Source organism: Bidens hawaiensis, unplaced genomic scaffold (assembly GCF_021521415.1).
Source record: "Bidens hawaiensis isolate Kalapana, Puna unplaced genomic scaffold, B.hawaiensis_p1.1 tig00028742_1, whole genome shotgun sequence".
Lineage (NCBI taxonomy): Eukaryota > Viridiplantae > Streptophyta > Magnoliopsida > Asterales > Asteraceae > Bidens > Bidens hawaiensis.
The window spans coordinates 252,394-269,454 of record NW_027494704.1 but is presented as its reverse complement, the minus strand read 5'-3'; the positions used below and the strand labels follow the sequence as shown (position 1 = coordinate 269,454).

General features: G+C 40.9%; 3 protein-coding genes across 3 annotated transcripts; all 3 read left to right on the top strand.

The window, feature by feature from the left end:
• Positions 1-316: 316 nt before the first annotated feature.
• LOC143577598 (uncharacterized) lies at positions 317-1,663 on the top strand. Its single transcript, XM_077061386.1, has 2 exons — positions 317-820; positions 1,181-1,663. Exons 1-2 carry the CDS (start codon positions 317-319, stop codon positions 1,661-1,663), a joined length of 987 nt encoding a protein of 328 aa, XP_076917501.1.
• Positions 1,664-15,588: 13,925 nt separating this feature from the next.
• LOC143577596 (uncharacterized) lies at positions 15,589-16,599 on the top strand. The gene has a single exon (XM_077061385.1). It carries the CDS (start codon positions 15,589-15,591, stop codon positions 16,597-16,599), a length of 1,011 nt encoding a protein of 336 aa, XP_076917500.1.
• On the top strand, positions 16,596-16,937 carry LOC143577595 (uncharacterized). The gene has a single exon (XM_077061384.1). The coding sequence runs from the start codon at positions 16,596-16,598 to the stop codon at positions 16,935-16,937; it is 342 nt and encodes a 113-aa protein (XP_076917499.1).
• The last annotated feature ends 124 nt before the right edge of the window (positions 16,938-17,061 follow it).

Genomic DNA, 17,061 nt, shown 5'->3' with positions numbered 1-17,061 from the left:
ATAATATAAGGCTGACTTATTATATGCCGTGAAAAGTTTTAATCCACTATGATATTTAGAATTGTGTTTATGAGTAAATTCAACACTAAAGTAGGGCACCGGGACCGGGGCCTTGCACCTTATCTTAGAGAGACCATTCTTTGATACTGCTAGAGCACTCATAGATGTTTGCAACGGCAAACTCACTCTCAGGGTAGAGGATGAGGAAGTAACTTTCAGCATAGGCAAATCAATGAAACATCCGCAAGACACAGATGATTCTGCATACTTCCTGGATATGTGTGAATCAATAGTGAGATGTCACTTAAGAAAAATAATGGAGAAAGAAGTATGTAATACACAACTGATTATGAAGAAAGCACATGTCGTCAATTCAAAAGATCAAATAGAGGAGGAAGAAGAAAGCCACTCCGAGGAGACATTTGAAGAAGTAATAAAAGATCTGCAACCTAAAGTCAACCCTTTTGTTGAAGATCCGCCTACTTTAGAGCTTAAGGAATTACCGAAACACCTTGAGTATGCTTTCGTCGAAGGCAAATCTCAATTGTTTGTCATCATTTCCTCCGACCTTTCAAGTGATGAGAAAGAAAGACTCTTTGAAGTTCTTAAATCTCACAAGAAAGCTATTGCTTGGAAATTTAAGGACATTAAAGGCATTAGCCCATTATTCTGTACCCACAAGATTCTAATGGAAGAAAACTTTAAACCCGTAGTGCAACACCAGAGACGACTAAATTCAAACATGCAAGACGTGGTGAAAAAGGAAGTACTCGATCTGCTTAATGCAGGATTGATTTACCCCATTTTCGATTCTCCTTGGGTAAGTCTTGTTCAAGTAGTTTCAAAGAAAGAATGAATGATAGTGGTCACCAATGACAAGAATGAGTTGATTCCTATGAGAACCATCATGGGAAGGCGAGTTTGCATCGACTATCGCAAACTCAATGATGTCACTAGGAAATATCACTTTACTCTTCCGTTCATTGATCAGATGCTCGAGCGTCTATTATCGAAGATGTACTACTGCTTTCTTGACAAATTCTGGCTATTTTCCAATTCCATTTTCCCCTGAAGACCAGGATAATATAGCATTTACATGTCCCAATGGCACATTCGCTTACCAACGAATGCCCTTTTGGATTGTGTAATGCTCCAGCTACTTTTCAACTTTGTATGGTAGTTATCCTTCACGACATGGTTGAGGATTCAATGGAAGTATTCATGGAAGATTTCTTTTGGCGATTCCTTCAATTTATGTCTAGAAAATCTTAAAAGAATGTTAGCAAGATGTGAGGAAGCCAATCTTGTGTTGAATTGGGAAAAATGTCATTTTATGTTTGAAGAGGGTGTCGTTCTCAGGCACAAGATATCTCAAGCTAGATTAGAGGTGGATAGATCCAAAATAGAAAGCATTTCCAAACTTCCACCGCCCACATCTGTTAAAGTTATTCAAAGTTTTCTTGGCCATGCGGGTTTTTATCGTCGTTTCATCAAAGACTTTTCAAAGATAGCCAAGTCAATGACACAACTTCTTGAAAAAGACGCTCCATTAATCTTCTCCGAAAAATGTTTGGATGCATTTCAAATTCTGAAAAAACAAGCTTGTAGACGCTCCAATCATGGTAGCTCCAGAATGGACGCTACCATTCGAACTTGTGTGTGATGCAAGTGATTTCACAGTTGGAGCAGTCTTAGAACATAGGAAAGATAAGAATTTTCATCCGATCTACTACGCCTGCAACACACTCAATGATGCTCAAGATAATTACACAACTACTAAGAATGAGCTTTTGGCCGTAGTCTTCGCTTCGAAAAATTCCGTTCTTATCTAGTTCTTTCAAAACCATCATTCACACTGATCATGCGGCGATTAAGTATTTGTTCACAAAACAAGATGCTAAACCTTGTCTGATCCGAAGGATTTTACTTCTACAAGAATTTGACATCGAAATCAAGGACAAGAAGGGGGCCGAAAATGTTGCAGCCGAACATCTTTCTCGTATGGAATGCCCAGATTCACAAAAAATAATGGGGACCGGGATAAATGACAACTTTCCCCATTAATTTCTAATGCATATCCAAACTCAAGAAAGAAAACATCCTTGGTTTGTTGGCATCGCAAACTACAAAGCTAGTGGAATCGTCCTCAAAGGAATGGCGTATCAACAAAGGAAGAAATTCTTTTCTGATATCAAATATTACTTTTGTGAAGATCGGTACTTATTTCGCATAGGAGATGGTAATATAATTCGAAGATGCGTACATGGAGACGAAGCACGCAAGAACCTGAAACAATGTCATGAAGGACCGTTAAGAGTTCATCATGGATCATCGGCAACAACAAAGAAGGTATTTGACGTTGGCTTCTATTGGCCTACAATCAATCGAGAAGCAAGCAAACTAGTTCCTCTTGCGATGAATGCCAACGTGCTAGCAACATCTCTTCACGAGATTAAATGTTACAAAGACCAATCCAGGTCTGTGAAATATTCGACGTTTGGGGCATCGACTTTATGGGACCATTTCCAACATCGTTTGGTCATTACTACAACCTAGTTGTAGTATATTACGTATCGAAATGGGTCGAAGCCCAAGCTTTATCCACCAATGATGCTAGGATGGTAGTCAAGTTTCTGAAGAAATTATTCTCTCGTTTTGGTATTCCCAAAACACTTATAAGCGATCGAGGAACTCACTTTTGTAATGCGCAAATGGAGAAAGTATTGGCCAGATACGGGGTTCATCATCGACTTGCTACACCTTACCACTTGCAAACAAGTGGTTAAGTGGAGGTCACAACTCGGGGTATCAAACGAATCTTGGAGAAAACTGTGAGTCATAATCGCAGAGATTGGTCGGAATAATTGGACGACGCTCTATGGGCTTTCCGTACTGCTTACAAAACTCTTATTGGCACTATGTCGTTCAAATTGGTGTACGGAATGGCGTGTCATCTTCCGGTCGAACTCAAGCACAAAGCATATTGGACACTTAAAACTGCCAATCTTGATCCACCATTCGCGGGGAAAAACATATTATTGCAGCTGCACGAGCTAGATGAATTGAGGATCCAAGCGTACGAAAACTCACAGATTTCCAATGAAAGGATGAAAAGACTTCATGACGCACAAATGAAAGGTGAAAAATATTTTAAAGCAGGCGACCAGGTACTTCTTTATAACTCTCACCTTCGTTTATTTCCTGGAAAGTTGAAGTCTAGATGGTCCGGACCTTTATTGTTAAGGAAGTTTTTTGAGTATGGAACCGTTGAACTTGTTCAAAAAGATGGGCATAGCTTTAAGGTAAATGGTCACCGGCTTAAACTCTATTTAAGAGAACCCGAAAAACAGCAATTAGGGGTGAGAAATAACCGAATCTCTAACCGAAACCGAACCGAAAACCGACGAAACAGAACCGATATAACCAAAAACCGAATTAACCGAAATTAACCAAACCGAACCGAATTCTTCATTTTTTAATATTTTCAAGCCTTTTTCCCTCTTTTTCATGTATTATATGTACTAATGGTTTAATACTATCATTTTCATGTATTTACATCTTCATTTCATGTACTAATATCTTAATTTCATATATTTATAACTTCATTTCATGTAGTTATGTATTTATTTCATGTATTTAAACAATCATTTCATGTATTTTTAAGCAAAATTTTAGCCTAAGTTTGATACTGGTTATTAACCGAAATTAACCGAACTGAACCGATAACCGATCGGTTAGGTTGGGTTAATGCCAATAACCGAACCAAACCGTGCACAACCCTAACAGCGATGGAGGTGTTTCACCTCCGTCCCATGAACTAAACTATCAAAACTGTGAGTCAAGTTATCGACTCTGACAAAAATTTACCATGTTTAGTTTTAGTTTAGCTTTTTAGGTTAAGTTAAATTTTAAAAAATAAATAAAAATAATAATTAATAAATAAACAAATAAAAAATAGGGGCCCTATTATTTAAGACTAACCGTGTCACACCCCAACCTACGGCGAAAATGCCGGGGCGTGAGCTGATTGCTCACAGCTTTTCAAAGGTTACTATCAAGCAATATTATAAGTTTCAATATCTATTAATTAAATTACATATAAACAAAATCCATACAATATTCAAAGAAAATAATAATGTATCAAACAAATATAAATCATAAATAATATTATCTCGTTAATATTTTCTTCTAGCATACATCCTTAAGTGATCTTCTAATTACTTCACCTCACACGAATACCTGCATATGCGTTGAAAATAAAGTAGATTTGTCAACACACGGCTGAGTGAGCAACACACCAGTTTAAGTGTACATATAGTATATATAAAAATAAGTAATTGCAACAAGTCATATGAGAATAATAAATTAACCAAATTAGCAAGTATAACTGAGATGTCGAGAAGCACAAAGGCTAACGACTAGCGTATGATCATACTATTATGAGATTATGCCGGTCCTCTCCGAATGCGGAAGCATATAAAGCAAGTAAGCACACAAACAAGTAAGGTATAAGTTGTTAACACATAAGATAATAGTTGCAGTTTTGAGTATAAGTATATATAAGAAATATAATTTACGCATATGTCCCCAAAACGTGGAAAACGAGTAAAAAGAGGGGAATGTGGTACTCACCTTAGCAATTAGCAAAAGATAAACGAATTCGGTAAGAACGGTAGTAAACAAGAGTCACGCTCTTCGGAAGTTATCAACGAGAAATCCTATGTAACAATAGTTTAGGAAATAAATATAGATTGTATACGAAGCTAAAATTAGATAGAGGTTCGGGATTTGACGATCGTGTGTGTTCTCGCAAAAGTTACTTAATTCCTTAAATTTATTATTAATTTTATTAACAAAGCTTTGTTGTAAATAATATGATTTAATTACATATAAATACTCCAATAGATATTTATAAACTTTGGGATAGATTATATATATAGAAATTGTTTTAAAATATTTATTTTAGCTAAAATACCTTTAATATATAATTTTATTACTAATAAAGATTTATGTTAAATTAATAGTGCAAATAGTAATTAATTGATAATAAATAATTTATGTAAAGTAAAATAAAATCTTTTATAAAACATTTGATCAAATAATTATGTAAAAATAATAAGGTATAATATATATTTTGATTATATATTTTAAATGGATAAAACCTTTTTTTAAACCTTTAACATTTATTAATTTCCAATATTATATATATATATTCATGTAGATACGGTGTAACCAAAGTTCGTAAAAGCGATCGTTCAATATGTCGGTTTAACACAATAGTAGTTAAATTACAAGTTTTATATTATTCATAATATTAATTAAATGATTTAACACAATAATATAATTATTAAAACCCTTCGAAAAACAAAACAAAAAATTCGGGGCTGGGGGGTTTCGAACCCAGGTCCCCATCACCCACAAGTCTTTCACACACACCCTCCTAGCCAACTGGGCTAGGGGGTTAGATGATTATAACCTGAAGCGAAAACAATATAAACAGACAAGATTCAACCCAAACCAACCATATGAACCCTAGATCCCCAATTCGTTTAACTGACTGTTAAAAGAAAAATCAGACATAAGGTTATTACAAAGCAGCCAATAACGAGTGATACCATATGATTTATTACCTTTAACAATGATGGATAGATGGTGTGATGTTACTTAAACCCGTCGGCACAAACACGATCTCGAACAGTTGATAAACGTCGATTATAATCAAATTAACTACTGGGTTAATATTGGCTATGGCTAGAGGATGATATCAGTGCGTGTAATTGAAGTATAACGAACTGTAAAAGTATATTATTGAACGAGGGATGTTGGTTTCTTTTCATAATAGCAATACATATCGAATATAATCTACATTCCTAATTAACTTCTTCGGTTGGCCGAATTAGGTAAGAATCATAATATTGTTCTAATTCCAACTATAGAACGACAATTGTGGCTCAAGAAATCAAATGAATATACGGTTTTGGATCTTGAATATGAGTTGGGTAAATGGGTAAACGGGTTAAGAGTTCAAAATCCAGATTTGCAAAATAGGTCCCTCTAGTTTAGGTGCGAAACAAAGTAGGGTTAAAGTTTAGTTTTTGGGTTATAATGTATATTTTTCAGAGTTAAAAGTTTATATAATAAATATAATAATAACAATAATAATGATAATAATAATAATAATAATAATAAACAATACAATAATTAAGAGAAAGATAAATAATATTTTTATATTGATTTAAATTTCCCGAAAATGAAAACGGGTCGGGTAATTTGGTTTTTGTTTATTATCGAAAGATCCGAGTTGTTACAAACCGGGCTTAACTCAATTTTTATATATTTGTTTTTATTTTTATGTGTTTTTATTTTGTGTGTTTTATAAGTTAATGTAATCTAGGACGTCTATGAAATGAACTTTCTTATATTCTTTCTTTAAATCTTTCTATAATATCGAATATTCAAACTGAGGTTGACGAGATAGAAGTTTCATGGGACCACTCTGAATATGAGAAGTTGCTAGAGACGTATGGCGTTCCACCGGAGTGGGGACCGGAATTCCCAGCCCCTGGTTCCATAGCCAGTTTTCCACCGCCTGGGAAAATCGTTGTGTACTCTGACTATTTCGTTCATGAGAATTTTCGTTTACCCATAACGAAATTTTTTGAGAGGTTTTTAACCGCCTATGGGATTCATTTATCCCAACTTAATCCACGTGCTATGATGCGAATCCGTCATTATGAATTTATATGTATAGCACGAGACATGGTGCCTCATGTTGATCGATTTCCGGTTTTTTACCGTCTTGCCAACCGGAACGGTTGGTATATGTGTCAGGGATTTTCCGACCGGAGCCTTGGGTATGAGGTTGAAAAGTTATCCACTGTTTGGCACAACAAATTCTTTTGGGTATCTGAGGATGTTGTGCCTCTATCGATGGTTCGCCGCCCTGTGAATTCCGCCCTTCCGGAGGTTATCACAGTTGCTCATGAGGGTCAAGAGTGGTATCGCGTTCTTACCATGGAGCCCTCACCCATGCGTGCGTTGCCGTAAGAGGCTTTAGTGTGGGCAGGCATGAGTCGGTTGTGGCCGACGGAATTTATGGAACCCATTTTTGTAGATCTGGATGAGCGTACGTTGTCTTGTGTTTCTATCTTTTTTCTTTCTTGAATTCTTTTTTATCCGATTTCTATATTTTTCAGGTCGCAGCTCTATGTTCAATGCCCTTTTTGAAAACAGGGGTTGTGTCCGCAAGAGTATCCGCGAGGCGGGGGACCAAACTATACTTGACAAAACCAAGTCCCATGTTTTGCTTCCGAAGAAGGTCCGAGTTGAACCTATAACTTCGAATGCCACCTTCGAAACAGGTGCGTATGTTCTAAACCCTCCACCTATTACTGCCATTACTCCCGACGGGATGATCGCCATTATATCATCAGACGATGATGATGATACTTTTGATTTCTCTGCTTCCGAAGAGGAGGGAGACTCTGAGGAAGATATGCCTGAATTTTCTTCTGCCTCATCTTTATTGACAGAATTGGAGAAAAAGCGATTCTTCTTTGCTTCTCAGGCCAATTCTGGGGGCGAAAAGACTGTGGATTCTGAGGCGGGACCATCAAAGAAGAAATGGAAAATTTATCGCCCTAAGAAGCCACAATATAATCTTGCTGACCGCCTTGATACTGTTGAAGGTACATATTAACCATTAAACATTGTATCCTTTTTTATGGATGTTTGGCTAAGCATAACTTTTTGTGCAGATCCGTTGATCTTTAGCGAGGATGTGTCTGAGAAGTTATCAACACCCACTCCTCATACTGAAAAACCATCATCCCCTTTGACAAGGGGAGAGGCAGAAGATAAACCATCTACTCCGCCTGATGTTGCTGACATGGAGGATCGGTCAACTTTCCCCCAGGTTACTGTAGATGAGGGAATGCTGACTCCTCCGATTGATACTTCAACGGAAGGAGCTAATGTCCAGTCTGAATCTGATACTCATTTTGACTATCTTTTTCAGGCTGGAGGTGGTACTGACGACCAGCAAGACAATCGTACTGCTGAGGAGGAGCATATTCAGACTGACGAGCTTCCACGTCAACCTCCTCCTCAATAGTCTTCTTCCACCCCGGCTCACCTTAAACCCCCGGGTTCCCGTTATTACGGGGATACGGGCTTGGGTGACAAACACGAGTTGTTTGTCCCTCCGTGGGGCATTACCAATGGTTCTCTGTTTTCCCAGCCGAGAACTTGTATGGAATTTGTCGAACATTGCGCGCCCCCTGCTGAGATGGCATATCAGCGTGATATTTCCCGCCACGACCTTCATACAAATGTTGCTTATCATCTGGCTAATGCCTTAGCCGGTAGCCAGGAGGTCTTAAGTGAGTGGCGTACTCTAGGCGAGAAGGTGGGGGAAGCTCGTCGGGCGGCTAAGATTGCCAGGAAGGAGGATGAGAAGCATCGCGTTGCTGCCCAAACCGCCAAATGGAAACAATCTGATTCGGAAATCGCCTTGAAAAACGAGCAGGATCGCAATACTGAGGCTGGCCGTCGATGGAAGGAAGCTTGTGAAAAGCAGAATTCCGTTCTTGAAGCTGCTCGAACTAAGGCTCAGAGGGAAAGAGACGAGTTGACTCGTGTTCAAGAGGCTAATACTTCATTAGAAAATCAAGTAGCCCTTCAAGGTGCGCGAATTCACGATCTCGAAGCGGAGCTAAAGCTGCAGAAGGAGCAAGCTGAACTTAAGGATCAAAGTGCTGTTGAAATTCAAACTGCCTATGACTCTCTTCTTCAAGCTCATGAGGAAACCACCGCGGAAGCTAAAGAGTTCCGAGCGCGGGCAGAACGCGCGGAGCAGGAACGTCAATGGTTCCTTACTCGGGGAGTTGATGCTGTAAGTAATACTTTTATCCTTTGTTGCTTTACTCATGCCTTTTGATATTGGGAACTTACGTTTTTGCCTTACTAGGTCGTCCGCCATATCAAAGGAAGCAAGGAATTGACTAACAGTTTTGCTAATGTGATGGCTGCTTCCTCGTCACTAGGGCGTGTTACGGGTTTTCATGAAGGGATGAGGTATGCTCAGAGCAACCGCACATTCAAAAATCATCATCTTCATGGAGTTGATGTCAAGCAAGCCCGATTTATTCGGGTAAAAGAACATGATGGCCAAGTGTTTCCGCTTCAGCAGATGCTTCTGGAGTTTGCATCCGCAGATGATGGCCTGCAACTTTTAAATGCCTATCTTGGGGAAGACTCTGAGGATGATTCTTCGGAAGACACGTCTATGAAGGCTCCGGAAGACCCGTCCGCCTCTAATCCTTAGGATAGACTTACCATTTCTGTAACTTGTAAATTTTTCCTTTTTCTTCCTGTAATTTTTTTTGGATCATTAATGAGGAATATTTCTTTTGTCTTTTGTGGATATTCTACTCTGTTGATGAAAATATTTTTAGGAAATGTTTTTGATATTTTATATCTCTTGAGAAGATTTTTCTGAAATCTTCGACTTTTTGAAATGTTTGAAAGTTTGGATAACTATGATGACGTGGCGGAGAGAGAAACTTATTGAGGACAACTGATAAGACGTTCATAACGCCTTTGACAGCCTGTTCTTATTATCTTGAATTTCCCGCCTGACGTGTCAGCTATCTGGCGTTCCGCGGTTTCTCTCTCCTCTGTCACTTTATGGATTGCATTAATTGCGATGGGTATATAAATATAACCCTTGTGACTTCCACTTATTCTTTATCACTTTCAGATTTCTTTCAAACGTTCAAGATTTTTCAACCTTCTCTTAGATTTCTTCCCTTTTTCTGTGATTTTTTCATCTTGCTTTTATTCCGATGGCTAAAGAAAAGAAGAGTACCCCTACTATCAACGAGGTTGTCGTTTGTCTTAAGGAAGAAGACAATAACGATGTTGTCAATGTTTATGGATTGACGACGGAGTGGGAACCGGAACTTCCTTCTAGTGGTTCTATCGCTACTAACCCGCCTCCAAAGAAAATGGCTGTCTACATAGACCACTTTACCACGGGAAACTTCCGGATTCCGATTACTAAATTTGTTCAATCGGTGTTAACGACTTATAGGGTTCATCTTTCCCAGATCCATCCCTTCGGGATGTTAAGGATTCGACACTTCGAATTCTGTTGCCAGACCCGCAGCCTTGAACCATCTGTTGGCATGTTTGGCGTTTTTTAAAAGATGACCTTCGCGATGGGTGGTAAGCTTCGCGACTGTGGAGAAGAGGGTTATATGTACGGAATGGATCCGTAGCCTCCATGGCCGGAAACCTAAGTTTTTCTGGATCCGAGAGAACGTTATTTCTTTCGCAATGCATAGGTGGAAGGCAAAAGAGGCTATGCCAGTAGTTGTGGCTTCCGCCCATGAAAATCAGCCATGGTACCAAACGCTGATTTCCACACCGACTCCCATGCGCCCAATCCATGAAGGGGCGATGGTGTGTGCCAAGATGAGCCGTCTGTGGCCGTTTCCAAATCTGGAACCGTATTACGAGGAGACCAACAAGAGTAAGTTTGTTGTTATCTCTGTTTTGTCATTAAGAATTTTCTGATTTGTTTCCTCGCTTTGTGTAGGTGAAGGTTCTGCCTTTAGCACCTTGTTGGATCTCAAGGGAGGAATGATGGTGTGTCGCCCAATCGACAAAAGGGATGCTTCCTTTCTTGAGCGCACCCGTTCTAATTTCATGTTCCCCACCGCTTTCCGCCCGGAACCTAAAGTGTCCGGGGCGATGTATGCTAAAGGTGAGGCGTATGTTAAATAATGCATTCAGAAAGGTGAGGGCATTTTGAAACCCAAACCTATGACTGCTCTTACTTCTAGCGGAGTGATTGTACTCTTTTCGTCTAGCGAGGAGTCGTCACTTTGTGAAGAAGGTAATTCAACTGATGCTAATAAAGCTATGGACTCGATTGTAGGTCTCACCCATCAACGAGTCGCGACCGATCAGGCAACGAGCCATGATGATGTTAATGCTAGTGCGGAAGTTGAGGGTCCGGGACCCAATGATGCTACTGTCAGGGGTGAAAGTCCGGCTGTTGACGCGGGAGTTTCCAAGGCGGCGGGTAAGCGCAAGGTGAATCCTGTGAAGATTGCCTTGAAGAAGAAGAAATCCAAGAAAACAACTCCTTCCGCCTTGGAAGCTCGTTTGGAACAGCTTGATGCGGAGGATCCTTCGTTAGGTAAGCCAAGTTTCTCTGTAATGTTTTATCTGCTTTTGATTGGAGTGTTCCTGACTCATCATTAATGTTTCTCAGTGAATCTGGATAACCTATCGGAGGATATTTCCGGCTTGAAAGAGTCATCTGTTCGTCCGCCACCACCACCTTCAAACACTGCTTCTGATCTGGTTATTGTGGCGGACGACTCCCCATTGAAGAATGAGGGGATCGATACGACTGATCATGCCAAGATGTCGCCTCTTCACAATGTTTACCATTTTAGGGATCAAGGGGGTAAGAGTACCTTCCCTTATGCTTCCCGAACCTCTTCTACTCCTGAGGAAGAGGACCCCACCCCTCATCAACCTAACTGGTCCTTACGTCGGGATTCGACATTCCGCAACGTGGACACGTGTTTTGAATTTTTGGAGGAGTGTCTTCATCACGGTGAAAAGGAAAGACGTCGCCTTAGTATTCGCCAAGAATTACTAAACTCCCATTCTTATTATTTGGCGAATACTATGTCCACTACTCATGAGATAACCAGAGATTGGTTGGCGATGAATGAGGAATGGGATGAACTGGCGGCTTCTGCTTCTGGTGCTAAAGGAGAAGCCCTTAAAGCTATAAATGAAGCTAGGGAAGCCGGCCAGGCTCTGGAAGCGGAAAAGGCTGCGTGGTCAGTAACTGAGGAAGCCAGGGTCACTCTTCAAAAGCAATTGGATGAACAGGCCAAATTACTGAAAACCCTGCAGGCTGAATCAGCGGCCAAGGACAAGCGCTTATCTGATCTTTACACCAAGATCCGGGACCAAACCTTGGAATGTGCTCAGCATAAAATGGAGCTTGTCCGGGCCAAGGCGGACCAAAAATGGCTATTTGCGGAAGCTATTCCCAAGGTATGTACTTTTCACATGCTATAAATAATCTAAGTGTTTTAGAGATACTCATGTATGGTTGTTTTAACAGGTCATTGTTGATGTTCGAGCAAGTGATGAGCTTGGGAATTGTGTTGCCATCCTCTTGAAGGCTTCTAAACAAGCTGGTCGTCAACTAGGTTTCCAAGAAGGTTACCAGTTCGGCTCAACTTCCCAGCTTCCTGAAGAGTATGTCTTATTTGGTCAAGATACTGATGCCATCCTTAAGCAGAAATCAAAGGACTTCGACTCATTTAAATTTTCTTTGACTGATCAGATATCCGAACTTGCTGATAAGGAAGGCAGTATCCAGCAGCTAAAGACTCTTCTCGAGCTTGATGAGGAAGAAGAAGGAGAAGAGGAAGATGTCGTGCCATAGATAGAATTTTCTTTCTTTTTTTTTGTAACTTGATCCTTTGTAATCCCATTTGTGTATATAAAGAAGTTTTAATTTTGTATCCGCTACACTTTGTTTATTTTGTCATAATATAAGTGTTTTTGTAGGATCTTCTTTGCGTGCCAATAAAGGATTACATAACAATACCAGTCTCAAATGACTTGAAACGAAAATTTTCATAACTAAGGCATAAGCCAACTTACAAGAAACGAAATTACAAAGGTTTTTAACGTCTAGTTAGGCGCGCAGACCAAAAGAAAAACCAACTAAATGAAACATTTTTTTCAGTTGGACCCCATTCCAAGTTCTAGGGATCTCCGTCCCGTCTAACTTCTCAAACTTGTAGGCACCCTTAGATAAAACTTTCTGAATTTTATAAGGTCCTTCCCAAGTTGGGGCCAACTTGCCCGGAGGCTCTTGCCCTGAGGCTTCGTTATTGTGGAAGACAAAGTCTCCCGCGTCAAATTCACATCTTTTGATCCGCGAGTTGTAGTACTTTTGCAACTGTCGTTTGTAATTATGCTCGAGGATCGATGCCATTTCCCTTCTCTCCTCAAGGAGGTTAAGGTTCATCCGAAGTTCATGATCGTTGTCCTCGATCATGAGGACTCTGGCGGATGGGATTCCGATTTTGGCCGGAATCATGGCCTCCGTGCCATAAGTCAAACTAAAGGGGGTTTCGGAATTACTAGAATTCTTTTGAGTGCGGAAAGCCCACAACACGTGGGGCAGTTCATCGACCCAACCCTTCCTTTTAGTTCCTAGTTTGGCCTTAATTCCTTCTTTGATAGTCCGATTGGTTCTTTTGACTTGACCATTCGCTTGCGGGTGGGCTACAGAGGTGAAGATTTGAGAGATGTTCAATTCTTTTAACCATTCTTGCAACCCACTGTTCGCGAATTGTGTCCCGTTGTCACTAACGAGCTCTAGGGGGAGGCCAAAACAGCATATGATGAATTCCCACAAGAATTTTTTAACACCTGATATTGTTATAGAAGCAACTGGTTTGGCCTCCACCCATTTTGTAAAGTAGTCGATGGCTACTATCAGGAACTTGATACGTCCAGGGGCTTCAGGGAAAGGTCCCATTATGTCAACTGCCCATTTCTGGAACGGCCAAGCTGAAGTGACTGGGACTAACTCGTTTTATGGTCGAAGCGTGTTAGGAGCATGGCGTTGACATGAATCACACTTTCTGATTTCATGTATAGCATCCATATGCATTCTCGGCCAGTAATACCCAGCATTCATTACCTTTCCTACAACCATCCGCGGACCCGCGTGAAGACGACAAATGCCTTCATGAACCTCTCTGATTAAGTAATTCGCGTCCTCGGCATCCACACATCGAAGTAGTGGTCCGAGGAAGGAACGTCGGTACAAAACACCATCAAGAATCTGATAGTTCAAGGCTTTGTGCTTTATCTTCCGGGCCACTGCTTTTCCTTCCGGAAGTGCTCCAGATGACAAGTATGCCATAATGGGTGTCATCCAGGATTCTACTCCTGTTTGGATCACTAAAACCTGATGTTGCGGAACAAACGGGCGATTTAATACTTCAATGCGGATGTCCTTGGCGAAATGTTCGAAGTTCGTTGAAGTCAATTTACTGAGAGCATCCGCTGATTTGTTTTCACTTCTCTTTATATGAATGACTTTGCAAGAAGAGAACTGAAGTATCAAATCCTTTGCCTGTGACACATATGAAGCCATGATATCGTTTTTTGCTTCGTATGTACCATTGATCTGTCCCGCAATCAACATGGAATCCACTCGGGCTTCTAAATGTTTAATCCCGAGCTTTTTGGCTATCCGCAAGCCTGCCAAGAAAGCTTCATATTCTGCCTCATTGTTGGTACTTTTGAAGTCCAGCTTTATGGCATATGTAAACTCATGGCCTTCGGGATTGACCAGCCTGAGGCCTGCGCCACATCCCTCATTTCTTGAAGCTTCATCCGTGAATAAGGACCAAATTTGTCCCAATTCTGGAGGTGCTCATGGTTGTTGCTCGATTAAACATTCTTTTTCTTTGTGATACGGAACTTCTGTCACGAAGTCCGCCAATACCTGCCCTTTGATTGCTGGCCTAGGTTTGTATTCTATTGCATGTTCACCTAGTTCGATGGCCCATTTGGCCAGTCGGCCAGATAATTCGGGCTTACTGAGAACATTATTGAGCTTGTATCCGGTTAAAACATTGATGGGGTGCCCTTGAAAGTACCTTCGGAGGCGTCGGGCAGCATAGACCAGTGCCAAAACAAGTTTTTCAAGCATAGAGTATCTTGTTTCCGGGTCTGATAATGTTCTGCTGACGTAGTAGATCGGTGTTTGAATATTCTTTCGATCTGTCAGGAGGACATCCCCAATGGCAATGTCTGACGCTGATAGGTATAACGTTAAAGGTTCCCCCGCACAGGGTGCTGTTAACATGGGCAACTCCATCAAATATTTTTTAACTTCCAAAAAAGCTTGTTCTGCTTCCGCAGTCCAATTGAAATGTACTTTCTTAAGGCAATTTATTAGTGTTGAGATAAATGGATGAGACTTGGCTGCATGATTTGCCAAAAATCGATTCAAAGCAACCAATCGGCCATTGAGTGTCTGAACTTCTTTGAGGGAAGACGGGGAAGGCATGCGGGCTATAGCTTGAACTTTATCTGGGTTAGCTTTGAAGCCCGAATCCGTGACAATCACACCTAGAAACTTTCCCTCTTCCATTCCGAATGAGCACTTGGCTGGGTTTAACTTCTTGTTAATAACTTTCAATGTTTCGAAAGTCTCTTCAATATCTCTCAGCATCTGATCTTCCTCAACACTTTTGATTACAAGATCGTCCATATACACCTCTAAGTTTCGACCAATTTGACCTTTAAATGCTATGTCCATCAATCGGCGTCTGACATTGCCGTGGAAGTGTTTAATGGAATTACCCACGCTAACAGCCCCACACGCGGGTGAATCATTAACACTATATTTATCGGCGTCTGACATTGCCGTGGGGGGCTGTCTTACTAACGGATAGGAAAAACATCCAAACTCCGATCTATTACCTTAGTAGAACATTGTCGGACACGGAAACAAGATATTCGATGTTGGAAAAGCTGGTCTTGGCATTAGTATACGCAGCACGTCGGCTCTGCAGATATTTCCAGGGTCACCCCATTAATGTCTTAACCGGATATAAACTCAAGAACGTGTTGAGTAAGCCTGAATTATCCGGACGGCTGGCAAAATGGGCCATCGAACTAGGTGAACACTCGATAGAGTATAAACCAAGACCGGCAATCAAGGGGCAAGTGCTGGCGGACTTCATCACAGAAGTCCTGCAACACAAAGAACAAGAATGCTTAATCGAACAACAACCCCAAGCACCTCCGGAACAAGGGCAAGTTTGGTGTTTGTTTACAGACAGAGCTTCAAGCAGCGAAGGATCAGGTGCAGGCTTAAGGTTAGTTAACCCAGAAGGGCATGAATTTACGTACGCCATCAAGTTAGACTTTAAAAGTACTAACAACGAGGCGGAATATGAAGCCTTCCTGGCAGGCTTGCGGATAGCGAAAAATCTTGGGGTGAAACATTTGGAAGCCCGGGTGGATTCAATGCTAATTGCGGGACAGATCAATGGAACATACGAACTCAAAAATGACGTCATGGCATCTTATCTGTCACAAGCAAGGGCCTTAATCCGCCAGTTCTCTTCTTTTATTGTGGTTCACATTAAGAGGAGTGAGAACAAATCGGCGGATGCTCTTAGCAAGCTAGCTTCAACGAACTTTGAGCACTTTGCCAAAGACATTCATGTAGAAGTTCTAGATCATCCATTCGTTCCACAAAACCAAGTCTTGGTAATCCAAACAGGCGTTGAATCTTGGATGACGCCCATTAAAGCTTACATATCTTCCGGAGCACTTCCAGCAGGAAAAGCTGAGGCTCAGAAGATCAAGCACAAAGCTTTGAATTACCAGATGACTGATGGCATTTTGTACCGGAGATCATTCCTTGGACCGCTGTTTGCGTTGTGTAGACGCGGAAGACGCAAATTACCTAATTCGAGAAAATCACGAAGGCATTTTGCGGGTTACATGCGGGACCGAGAATGACAGTTGCAAAGATCATGAACGCAGTGTACTATTGGCCCGGTGTGCATTTGGATGCTGTACAAGAAATCAGGAAGTGTGATTCTTTCCAGCGACATACCCCCAACACCTTGCGTCCAAAAAATGAGCTGATTCCGGTAACATCTGCCTGGCCGTTCCAAAAATGGGCTATTGACATTATGGGACCTTTCCTAGAAGCCCCAGGACGAGTCAAATTCTTGAACGTGGCCATTGATTACTTCACCAAATGGGTGGAAGCCAAACCGGTTACGTCAATAACGGCTTCAAGTGTGAAAAAATTCCTTTGGGAATTCATCATTTGCCGGTTTGGCCTCCCGTAAGAATTGGTAGGTGATAATGGGACCCAATTTGCTGACAGCGGACTACAAGAATGGTTGAAAGAACTTCAAGTCATTCAAGTTTTCACATATGTAGCTCATCCGCAAGCAAATGGTCAGGTCGAAA

What these genes read in the sequence shown, in the direction of transcription:
- LOC143577598 (XM_077061386.1), top strand. Translation starts at nt 317, where the DNA reads ATGGAGAAAGAAGTATGTAATACACAACTGATTATGAAGAAAGCACAT. An exon ending in CCATTTTCGATTCTCCTTGG is followed by an intron (nt 821 to 1,180) that starts GTAAGTCTTGTT and finishes TTTGTATGGTAG; the next exon opens with TTATCCTTCACGACATGGTT.
- LOC143577595 (XM_077061384.1), top strand. Translation starts at nt 16,596, where the DNA reads ATGACAGTTGCAAAGATCATGAACGCAGTGTACTATTGGCCCGGTGTG.
- LOC143577596 (XM_077061385.1), top strand. Translation starts at nt 15,589, where the DNA reads ATGTTGGAAAAGCTGGTCTTGGCATTAGTATACGCAGCACGTCGGCTC.